The 12,302-nt window shown below is 35.9% G+C and overlaps 1 protein-coding gene across 5 annotated transcripts in view; it reads right to left on the reverse strand.

Moving 5' to 3' along the window:
• Positions 1-12,302, reverse strand: part of SLC26A7 (solute carrier family 26 member 7) — an 87,410-nt gene that overhangs the window by 62,040 nt on the left and 13,068 nt on the right. For 3 of the 5 annotated variants that reach the window (XM_071222231.1, XM_045181745.3, XM_053930348.2), the window contains exons 2-3: positions 7,081-7,366; positions 2,635-2,745 (exon numbers count right to left, since the gene is read on the reverse strand). In XM_071222231.1, the coding sequence (XP_071078332.1) occupies positions 2,635-2,745; positions 7,081-7,273 (304 nt within the window). In that variant the 5' untranslated portion in view covers positions 7,274-7,366. Of the gene's footprint in view, positions 1-2,634; positions 2,746-7,080; positions 7,367-7,497; positions 7,623-8,234; positions 8,338-12,302 lie in introns of those variants that run through there. The other 2 variants (XM_045181744.3, XM_045181746.3) reach the window with 2 other exon arrangements.

Below are 12,302 nucleotides of genomic sequence, written 5' to 3' on the forward strand. Positions count from 1 at the left end.
CAATGAAAAATGTTGAAATCCACTATTAAAGTTGAATCTATATTGTAGACCCAAACAGATCTATTAGAAACACTCTCCTCTGCACCCCCACTCCTCTCCTCTTTGTTCCACTCCATGGAAAAAACAGAAAAGTACCTACATATAAACATGTTCCTTCAACATACAGCCACACCCACCTATTCACTATTCCCTCCCAGGCAGTACATGTCCCCACCTCTCTGCAGACCTGCATAGAGAATGTCCTCTGGGCAGGGTTAAGATAGTGGACAGGGTATAAATCCAGCTTGTCCATTTATCCCTAGTGTGACTTAAAGCACATCACCCAGAGTCAAAATTGCCTCACTTGTAAAATGAGAGTCACATATCTACATTTCAGAGTTTTGGGAAATATAAATAAGATTATAGAGTATAGTATAAAAACCTCAGTAAGCTCAGTGGCGAAATATGAGTTCTTTGCATGAATCTGAAGCTCTTTGTCTGATCCACTTACTCTTCCCTCTCCCTGGTCACACTCTTTTGTCCCTCAAGGTCTGGTTTCAATCCCGTATTCATAAGGATCCAACCCAGATTCTGCGAGCCAGGTTGATCTTTCTACTCTCTGTGCTTTCACAGCAGATCAGACCTTCATTAGAGTGGACCTTTATTAGAGTGTAACAACATGTTGTAGCCCATAAAACAATTACCATATTTTGCCATGTATAAGTTGCAGTTTTGCCCACATTTTTGAGGGAAAAATAAGCATGCAAAAAAAAACATTATACATGGTTAGTACTAATTCTGTATCTATATAAATGTTGTTAGTTCTTTTATTTATGCTTATGTGTTAAAAGTGTTACTCTAGAAAGCAATAACGATATCTGTATGCAAAATAATACCCTGGAATACGATATTCGGTTTTGTTTCTAAATATAAAAAAATAAAAAATCGAATTAAAAAATTAAAATGAAAGAGATTTTCCTGAAAGTTTGGGCCAAAAATGTGGGTGTGCATTATACACAGGAGCACATTATGCATAGCAAAATTTGGTATGCCATTTCCGTCTACTGTAATTAGATAAAGTTCAATGGTATTTCCCAGGAATTGTCCTGGCTTCACACAAATGTGGGACCATTTCCAGCGTGTTCTCTCCCCATCGAGAGTTCTGATGCCTCTCTCAAAAACAAAGTGGAAGCAGAAATTCCCACACACATACATTAACATAATAAAATATAATAAATTGATTTTTAAATAGAAATATGTTATCTATATTAAATGTCTGAAAAAAAATTTTAGTGAGATTCTCTTGGTCCCTATGTGTAACATTATAGGAAAATAAAAAATAATGACATTATCAATATTAATATTTGTTAAATACAGTCATATAAATTGGTCAATATACCACCCAAAGGCAAGAAAATAATTGTTCCTTTGCTGATGCCATAGAAATTACATGTAGTTTGAAATTTACGTGATTTACAGTTAGTAATATTTGCTAAATAGTCTTATAAAAATGGCCACTTCAGAACCATGCCACCAATAAAATGTCTATAGCAATTCCTTAAGCAATAAAGTGGTTTGTGTAAATGCACATTTACGTGTATATCAAGTTGTATGTTTATGACATTATGCAAAGTTTTTTGCCTTTTTCTTTTATCTTTTTTTTAACAGAGGAAATGCTTTGGAGTCAGCTCTCAACCTGCTTTTTCTTGCTAATGACATATTTAAAATATTTTGAAAAATAAATTTTTTTAGGAAATTACAGAGCAGAATAATTTAGAAATAACAAGCTTCAAAATCTTCTAATTCATTATTGTGCTTTTCTACTTTCGCATCAACACAAAGGAAAGTCCATTCACGAGCAACTGGCTGTAAACTAGAAAAGTTTGGGCTTTGGATCCGGCCACAGCTGGTTGTAATCCATGCACCTGTGAGTTTCGTCTGTGTTCTCACAGAAAACTTTTGGAATTTCAGGGTTTTTCTTTTTAACCTAAATACACAGATTATGTCTATTTTAAAATGTTGAGGTTCTGGTCAAGATGGCGGTGTGGCTAAACTTGGTACTCGAATCCTCCCACAACCACATCACAATTACTGCTAAACTGTAGAAAAACCATCATTCGGAACTGCCTGAAAGCTAGCTAAAAAGAAGTCCGGTGACTCCAAAACCCATGTTTTAAACCACCCCTTCTAGTGTCAGACAACTATACTTGTGACAGTTCACATTATTTTTGGTAATGCGGAGCAAAACAAGGTAAAAAGACATATTAATTAAAGAACATTATAGATTATACCTTAGAAGAAATCTAAAAGATCAATTATGTGGAAAATATTTTTCAATGTTTAAATCACTACATTTTATATATTCTTTTCTTTACCCCTCAAAGTGCTTATTTTCTCCATTTCATTGGAAATTCAGAACATTTGTCCTTATTTTATGGCTTTTTACAACTAAAAATTCAGAGTTTTTGACAAAAACCTGGTTACATAATCATATAGCAGTAAATCAGAGTATGTATTGAGCAGCCGAGGCACAGGAAGTTAAATGTCTTGGCCGTAATATTTGCTGAGTCTTCAGTAGTAAAGTTAGAAATGTAACCAACAACAACTGATCACTTCTGAGGTCCCTACAGGAGAAGCAGAAACAGGCATTATTACCGGTGGCAACATGACGTCCCATTCCGAATATGGCGTAAACGAGGGCAGGAAACAGAGACCCGTATAAACCGAACACTGGGTGCACAGAGGAGAGGACAGCAAAGGCCAACCCTGTGAAGAAGACCAGCGTGATTAAGACCATCTTATAACCCGCAATATGGTCCATTACAAAGTGGAATGAATCTAGGTTTATTTCATTGTGAAATAAACCATAATTTAATTATTCTGTTTGCTCCATGAGAGAGAGCATCATGGTCCTAAATAACAGATAATTCACTCATTGGTTTATATTTCAATGATAAAAATCGTTATTTTTGGAATACTGTGTTTTTCCTTGATTACGAAGCAAAGTTACTAAAACAAAACAAAACAAAGCAAAAAGCAAAAACAAAAACAGAAAACAGGGATGGATCCTTTCTGGTAGACACAGACGTATGCTCCCATATAAGCCACACACTTTACCTTCACACTCACTGCCTATCTATTTTGTTGCAAATTTTAATACATATTATATAAATGGCCACTTAAAGTACAAATCACCAAAGAAAATCAGAATGAAGCCTTGAACTATAGTGGAGGATGGGTCATGGGGTGAGGGGAAATGGAGAAAAAGGGAAAAGCCAGCAGAGTGTTACTAGCTCCTCGGTATATTTTTCTGGGGGCCGGGCAAGTATACTTTAGACTTACTTAGTAATACTAGGTTGCTATTGTTCCTGGAGAAAAGTACGAGCAGAAAGACAGTGATTCAGGGAGTCAGGTTAGAACTAGGTAGCTAATGCTAAGCATTCACATCCTCAAGCCTGACACCATGCAGGAGAATATTCCCAGACAAGCCTTTCATTTTTGCAATGTAGTACGCTTCAGGAGTTTCCACTCTCTGTTCCACATGTCACTAAGCTGCCCTCAAGAGTGCAATGAAGCTGAGCTTCCACACATGCTTTTTTGTGCCAATAATGCCACACATTCTGCATAATTATAAGGAACATTCATCTTTTCTCTGCGGCCCACAATGCTGTGGCAGCATAAAATTTTCATGGTTTAGGAACAAAATTCTAGGTGATCCCTGGGAATTATAAGACAAAACATTCTCATATTGCTTCTGAGTGGATTAAGTTCTTACATGACAAGTCATGCATTGTAAGTCTCCACTCTGTCTCAGTGCTTGGGTTTTCAAGTTAGGAACAAAGGAACTATTTCTCCCAAAGTCATCATCCAGACTAGAATGTAAAATACATACTCTACAAACCAGAGTCTTACACTACTTAGCTTGCCAACCACGTCAGTGACATGTTGTAAGTCAATGGCATTCTCTAGAATGTTTGCTCGTCTTTAAAACACATTCTGTAGTGCAATCCTACAAGACATCAGTTAAAGAGCATCGTGGTAGGTGCCGGCTATAATGGCCATTGTCTAATGTTAGAAATGAGAGAGTCGTGGGATGGGGAGAAAATGCAGACAATTGTAACAATAAAAAATTTTTTAAAAATTTAAAAAACTTAAAATTTTAAAAATGAAGAAAAAAAAAATGTCCCCTGAGGAATTTAAAAAAAAAAAGAAAGAAATGAGAGAGTCCACATTTTTTTGGTACTAAAAAAAATACAAATGTTTTCTAAAAATATATGAACATGGTTAAAAAAAATAATCTAAATTGTCTCTTTTTTCTTGGAAATGAGCATATCTTCATTTATATTTATCTACTTTGGGGAAGGTGCAATCACCATTCTATCAGTCTGACACAGTCTATGGACTCTTTCCCAGGAGAAAAGGGAACCCTAGTGCACTGTTAGTGGGAATGCAGACTGGTGCAGCCACTGTGGAAAACAGTATGGAGTTTCCTCAGAAAACTAAAAATGGAACTGCCGTTTGACCCAGCAACTCCACTGCTAGGATTATAACCTAAGAATCCTGAAATACCAATCCAAAAGAACCTATGCACCCCAATGTTCATAGCAGCACAATTTACAATAGCCAAGTGCTGGAAGCAACCTAAGTGCCCATCAGTAAATGAATGGATCAAAAAACTATGGTACATTTACACAATGGAATACTACACAGCAGAGAGAAAGAAGGAGCTCCTATCCTTTGTGACAGCACGGATGGAACTGGAGAGCATTACGCTAAGTGAAATAAGCCAGGTGGTAGAAGACAAATACCATATGATCTCACCTTTAACTGGAACCTAATCAACAAAACAAACAAACAAGCAAAATATAACCAAAGACATTGAAATTAAGAACAAACTGACAGTAACCAGAGGGGAGGTGGGAGGTGATAATGGCGGGGAAAGGGGGAAGGGTTTACAGGAACTACTATAAAAGACACATGGACAAAAACAAAGGGGGTTGGAAACAGGCGAGGGAGGTGGGGATGGCTGGGGTGGTGGGGGGAAAAGGCAGAAAACTGTACTTGAACAATACAATTCAAAAGTATTTAATAATTAAAAAAAACAAAGATCAGTAGAGTGACAACAGGTATTTGTTTCTAGTTTTGTGCTATGATGCAAAAGCAAAAATTATCCCTTCTTTCTTCTGATTTTTGTGAAGAAATGGAGCCTGTAATGTCTGCCAGTATTGTATTCACACAAACAGAAGGCCGTAATATCTAAATGCCTCCCTTACTCTACCTCGTACTGTAGTTATTTTCGCTGTAACTTCACCTTTGACCCTGAAACCTGCACGGGTGAAAGCTAAATGAGAAAGTAATTTGAAGAAGGGATATTTGATCCTTTCTAAAGAAATGTCTCCACTTATTAATAACATTGGTATTATGAATACGTCTAGTTATTTTGGCAGTACAGATTGTAAAGTATAAAATATTAAGAGTGTTGACTTTGGAATCAAGTCCTGACTCTATCACTTAGAGGTCCAGGGAAAATTACTTACTTTCCAAAGCCTCCATTTTCTTATGTGGAAATGGGGAAGAGAGTGCCGTCTTAGGATTTTGTTAGGGTAGGGGAATACAAGGTATATACGGAGTTCAGCACAATGCTGCCCACCACAATGTTGTGACATTTCACTTTTTATATCTCCATGGTGGGTAAGCATGAGAAAACTTGAGAAAATTGTTTTTAAGAGAATAGGTACTTTTAGGAGAATGAGTCTTTTCATACACCAACAGAAATTTTAAAGGTCTTTCTAGTGACATAGCCTTGTCCAGTCACTGGCAGACTCCCGAAAGAAACGGAAGCAAGATCCGTAACCTTGTAAGACACAAGGAACAGATGACCTTTGTGCTTCTCATCAGTTGGGATCTGCCCAGGTTTTCTTCATAACTAATGGAATACATAAATCGTGAAACAAAATTCCTCAAAATCTATACCCAGATAGAAGCCATACACTTAACTACTAATGACTTACATACCATGACATCACTAATAACATATCACAGGTAATTTTATTATATTCCGAAGCTTCTTCGTTAACCTGATATTTTACAAAGGTGAAAAAACAAATTGTTTTTAAATATATATTAGTCCTTCATTTCACATTAAGTTAAAGCAACATAAGTTTTAAAAATATACTCAGACTATCTGGGGGCAAAGCTCTTGTAAATTCATTACCTAAGTTTCAAAGCAGCAGTGTCTCATTTGAATAACATTAAATAAAAACAAGGCTGCAAACGCCCTAACCTGTTATTTATTCTGCTTTTTAATGAAAGATTACTGTGTTTTGCTGTTAACAAAATAGTCATTAAAGTGTAATCTAAGACTATTTAAAAAAATTTAAACCCACAAAATGATAGTATTATGGAGCTTAAAGTGAAGCCACTAGTGCAGATGTTTCTAACCACATTAAAGGCACAAATAAACAAACAAGTTTGTTTCAGCTACGGAATAATTTAGTTAAAAGAGTTCATATAATTTAATGGTATGAATAATAGTTCAAGACAGGGAGGTAGTGAAACTGCAAGGAAATATAAACGACAAAGTCTGTGCTAAGGAAAGTGTTTCAAATTCTCCAGGCTGAGAAGTTAGTTCTTTTCCTTGCTACCGTTAGGAAATTATTAACTGAATCAGTTAAAAAATACAATGAGTATACTTTTAAGGAAAACACACATACACACTCACACGTGTGCGCACTAGTTAACTAAAAGTTTTCACCAAGAGAAACACCTATCTAAACCCAGCATATCATTTAGAATCTACCCTAGGAAAATTAAAATGAGACTTCTCACCAGTTTAAATTTCTTATTGAGAAATAAATACAGTGCATAATGTGATTCAAAATTAAATCAGCATGCACAATAAACATAAGCTCTAGGGACATACAGGATTCTCTATATATTTATACATATATTCAGTATAAAATATTCGATGTGTTTATTTCCCCCAAATTAGTTCAGTATTCATTTCATTAGCTAAATTGTAGATCTGAGGTCCAAACTCTCCCACTAAAGCAAAGTGACATCTGTTCTGCATAAAACAGAAAAACGAGCACAGTACATTACCTTGTGTCACCTGTTGAACTGCCAACATTATCCCAGACACAGTGTCTGGGGGCAAGTTTTCTTTCAGATTGTAATGAAGTGCCCATTCCAAAATAGGCAGCCTCCTTCTGCCCCACTGTGTAAAGTCTTCACAATGGGGGGGCTTCATCCTGCTCCAGAGCGCACTCTTCTTTTTCCTCTTTGTCCCCGTCATTTTTCAGATTTCTTCTTGTAGGAAAAAAAAATGTTGCAGAACACTTCCTTTCAATATGAGGCTGCAATTCTTCTGTGGTTTATAACATCAACACTACACAAAAAATAAATCAATAAAAAAGAGAGAGAGATAAAGATTAACAGACAAACTTAAACAGATGCAGCTGGGCTGTATATATTATTGTGGCGCAGCTAATCATTCCAGATAAAAATATAGATTAAAACCTTGAATTCTTATCTGAATGATACGGGGAAATGGTTCCTGTAATTATTTTTCCAATCTTGGAGAAGGAATGGGTTCAGTGTTAAGTTGGTCTAGAGCTCTCTCACCAGTAAATTCCCTTATATTCACTGTAGTCTTAAATTTTTGGCTCCAATCCCAAAGGCTAATGTAACTCTGGGTGTGTGTTGGAAGTAGGCTGGGTTATGCTAATGCAAACAGGAAGTATTCAGCTACTGAAGACTCTTCCTATAAGCTATGCAAAAACATAAAACTGCCAGAGTGCTCTGCCCTGCAAAAAAAAAGAAAAAAAAAATCGGAGAATCTGTACTTTACCTATTTAAGAAGTATACATTTTCAGTTCTACAAAATTCAGCAACATAAGAGGGCATTGCTAAATGCCTTATCTTTTTTAGTCCCGGGTAGGTAAGATTTTCATTCACAAAAACAGTATTTATTTGTATTATATACTTCCTTTCAAAAGTTTACATATATATTTATTATATGTGTATATATACTGAGTACATATTACTTTCATAATCAAAATTCACAGTACATTTTTTTCAAAACATATCTAGGTAATAAATTCAAATCTATGCTGACAAAATAAGAATAATTGAAAACTCAAATCACAATTGCAGTCCCACTGAGAAAAAAAAAAACCCTTTGCCCCTTTCCTGGACCCTGTGTTTCAGCAGATAATTATATTCACCATCTGCTACATAGTGACTCTTCAGCATACCTCTGTACTAATTTCCTCAGTTTCCCGGTCCCTTCCTTGGATTAAACATGGATCCATGAAACATTCTCTGCTTTCCCCTCAACTCTATTCTTGCCATACACCCAATATCCAGGTAACCCTTATGCTGTTCTTGGGTGTACAGTTACAATCATTCTCATTGCCTATTGGTTTTCTTCCTTGAAATCTATTTCATGTGATTAGATCCAGTCAGGCTGATGAGATTGTAAATTCCTTGTGAGTACGGATTATTCACATAACTTGCTTTGCCACCTTCCTAGGATCTAATAAAACTTCTGCAGACATAGGACCCACTCACTAAGTATTAACACATGAATTGAATGCCTGCACTCCTGAAATTACCCAAGAATTATGTAGTCTATTTCATCCTGGCTCCAGGCTGTGCTGGTAGCCTGAAAATCAGTGGAGACAGAAAAATAGTTAGAGCTAACAATGGGGAAAATAAGGAGAGATTTTATTTTACTTGCTGGCCTTCTCCCCATTCTCTCACAATATAGGGAAAGGTCCACCTCTTTCCAAAACAATTACTTTTCTTATATTATAGGATCTGTATCATGGAAAGAGGAAAAACTAGATAGTGAATGCAAGAGAAAGGGAGGGGACACAACAGAGACAGAAAACCTCATGGTCTGGGGTTTTAGAGAGTTTCAGAGGGTTAGCATGTAAGAGCCTGTGGAACAACTATGAAGTATAAGGTGATTGAGGCAGGCTCAGATAAAGAGTCTTCTAAGAAATAATATTCAAGTTATAAATTGGATCACCTTTAATAGTTTTTCCTCACATTACTTTTTTATTAAATGTATTGAGGTACCATTGGTTAATAATATTATAGAAGTTCCAAGTGTATATTTCTATGATACACGATCTGTATGTTGCATGGTGTGCCTACCACCCAAAGTCAAAGTCAAATCATCTTCCATCACCATATATTTGACCCCCTTTACCCGGTACTACCTTCTCACATGACTTTTGACTGTGGGATTATGTTTCTTTGAACACGATCTGTGTGGGGACCAGAACACCTTAAACTGATTTATAGCCAGGTTACATTTGGAAATAGAGACTTATAAATCCCGGAGGGCATCAACTCCAGATCCGTGCTTGCTCAGTCCATGGTCAATCATCACGGCTTTGTATACTTTCTGTCAGAGATCAATGGGGCAAAATGTGGACCACTTGCACTTGCGCAAAAACTCAGAAGCCATTTATTTGTCCTAATATTTTCTAGTCATTTTTCTGGTTATTATATAATCCATTTACTATTATAAAACATAAAATTTTAGAAAGTGTAGAAAAGTGTTAGAAAAAGAAAAATATTTTCCATAACCACACTGTTGATTAAAATGTAGGTATAATTTACACTCTAGTTTTTCTTGTCTATGACATATTTTTCTTCATATAGCTGAGATATTGCTGTACACATAACTTTGGATTTTATTGAGAATTATATCATAAGCCTTTGCCATATCATGAAAAGTTCTTAGAGAACACCATTTTTTTAAAAATAACTACGTTATAGTTCTTCATAAAGATGTACCATAGTTCATATACCCATCTTCTGAGGAGTAAATACTTTGGTTCTTCCAGGGTTTTGTTCTGTTTTGTTTTGTTTCACAGATAACACTGGGATTCACATCTTTGGGCACAAACCTTAAACCAGATTTCTGAATATTTCCTTAGAAGGGGAACTGTTAGAGGAAAACTAAGCAGCAAACACTCATTACTAATGACGTCATTTTCATTGGTGCGTATTGTTCCTGTGCTCCAATGAGGCACATTGGGGTTAACATCTCAGACCAGCTCCGATGAATAATAAATTCATCCTCTAAGTAGTCTCATCAGGACATTCTTCAGCCTGTCACGTGCTGACTTTCACAACACTTGATGAGGCCTATTTTCTGGATTAATTAGAGCACTCATGCTTACAATTTTCTGGGACCTTGAAGTCATGGAACATAATTTTCTTTTGAGCTAGTTTTTACTTGTTGGTTTACATTTCATATCTGACAACCTAATTCAAATGTGGGCTACCACTAATGTCTTGTTACCATAAAGCACATAACAATATTCAAAAACTCTCAGTGCTCAAGCTTATTTCTTCCAGGAAGTCAAATAAGTATAATTCAGACAGTGGTCTCGAATAGAAAAAGAAACAGTGAATAATTACAAATTTACAATTTATTGAAGATATAGACGAATAAACAATTTTAGTTTATAGAAAATTCAAGATTTTAAGAGGCTTTTTAGGCCTTTCATAAAGCATTTCTTTTACTTTAAGAAGTAACATACAGGGAATGCAACCAGAGTTCTCTTTCTCCCCATTCATTAGTGGCATAACTAAAATTTGCCCCAGAAGTTGCAAGGTATACATTGCACATAGATTTCAATGATATTTTGCACCACATTCACTATATTATTGGCAGTAAAATATACACAAACTAGAGCAGATAAATCAAGCCCCAGGACACATCACTTTTTATTCATGTCAACAGGAGAACAGCAGCAACAACAACAACAACAAATATTTGAAGTGTTGCACTGTGGAGCCATAAACTAAGCAGCATATGGCAAGCAAAGCTGAAATTCCATGCCAACTTTTCAAGGACTTTGAGGGGTGGATTTAGATAAGTGAGGCAGCAAGGGAGAAATACGGATAAATGTTAGTTAGTGACTATAAATTTCTTTCATTAATTTCAAGATGATTTGAATAATGTGTATAGTTCAACAATTTTAAGATTTTATTTAGTTTTAGATAGAGCAGAAGGGAGGGAGAAAGAAACGGAGAGAAACATAGATGTGAGAGACAAACATCAATTGGTTGCCTCTCACACACGCCCAAACCAGGGACCAGACCCACAACCCAGGCATGTACCCTGCCCAGGAATCAAACCGGTGACCCTTCACTAGGCAGAACGATGCCTGACCAACTGAGCCACACTGGTCAGGACGACAATTTTAAATTGAGCTTTTAATACACCTAGTGCATTAAAAGCATAAAGGAAGAACATGATATATGTCTTACTTCCCATCATTATTCAATTAGAATGGCATGATTTCTTCTTCTCCTGGATAGATAATCTTATCCAGTTTAAAATTTTTTGCAAACTGGTCTACATACTCAAACTCCACATTTTATAACAGCCCAAACCTATTTCCATCTCCCTTTTTAGAACCCAAAATTCTGATTTGCACTACAGCATTATTTATCCTCAAAAAATTGGTCATATATCCCTGTTTAGTTTGGAGATCTGCATGCCAACTCCATTCTCCTTACTCAAACTCAAAGGTTTGCTGTGTCCCTAAGTGGTCCTGAAATTTATAAACTCTTGAGTTAACTTTATCTTCTGGTATTTATCATCTATGTTTTTAATTCGATCAACATAAAGTCACCCATATCCTGTGCCGATACATTGTATTAGTTCTTCAGTTGAGTTGTTGAAATGAGGAGTTGAGGAATCTGAAGAAGTGCATACATGCTCAGCAACTTTGCATAGATCTGTTAGTGATATCTGCCATGGGCATTGATAGGAGTGTACACATACCATTACTGCTCTAGAAATATTTAATCTGGGGAAATTATGAAAGGTAGCAGAAATATTTTCTCATATTTGCATCTATAAATAACATTTGGAAATTGACTGTGGGTCTCATTCCAATTTATAAAAACAGGGTTTTATTGTACCTAGAAACTTGAAACTAAAGAGAGAAATGATGAATATGCTTAGTACCACACAGTATTTATGCCTATCAACTTTTTTCATTGTCTATAGAAAAGGAATTACTTTTGATAGGCAGTCTCCTAACCTGTAACAAAAGAAAATGTTCACCTAATTAAATAAATATTCCAACAGTCTCCACTGCAATGAACATTCTTATTATTCGAAGCCTCTCCTTTAAAAATTATACAGGATGATCAGACTGATTTCTAACACATCTCCATGGGTTACCTGCCCAAGGAATTCCCAAGAATGAGGGAGCATTATATTTTAGAAGACAACATTAGGATTGTAATCAGGATTGTAAAACCAAGGACAAAAGATTTAAGAGTTC

The sequence above is a fragment of the Desmodus rotundus genome, chromosome 8 (assembly GCF_022682495.2).
Source record: "Desmodus rotundus isolate HL8 chromosome 8, HLdesRot8A.1, whole genome shotgun sequence".
Lineage (NCBI taxonomy): Eukaryota > Metazoa > Chordata > Mammalia > Chiroptera > Phyllostomidae > Desmodus > Desmodus rotundus.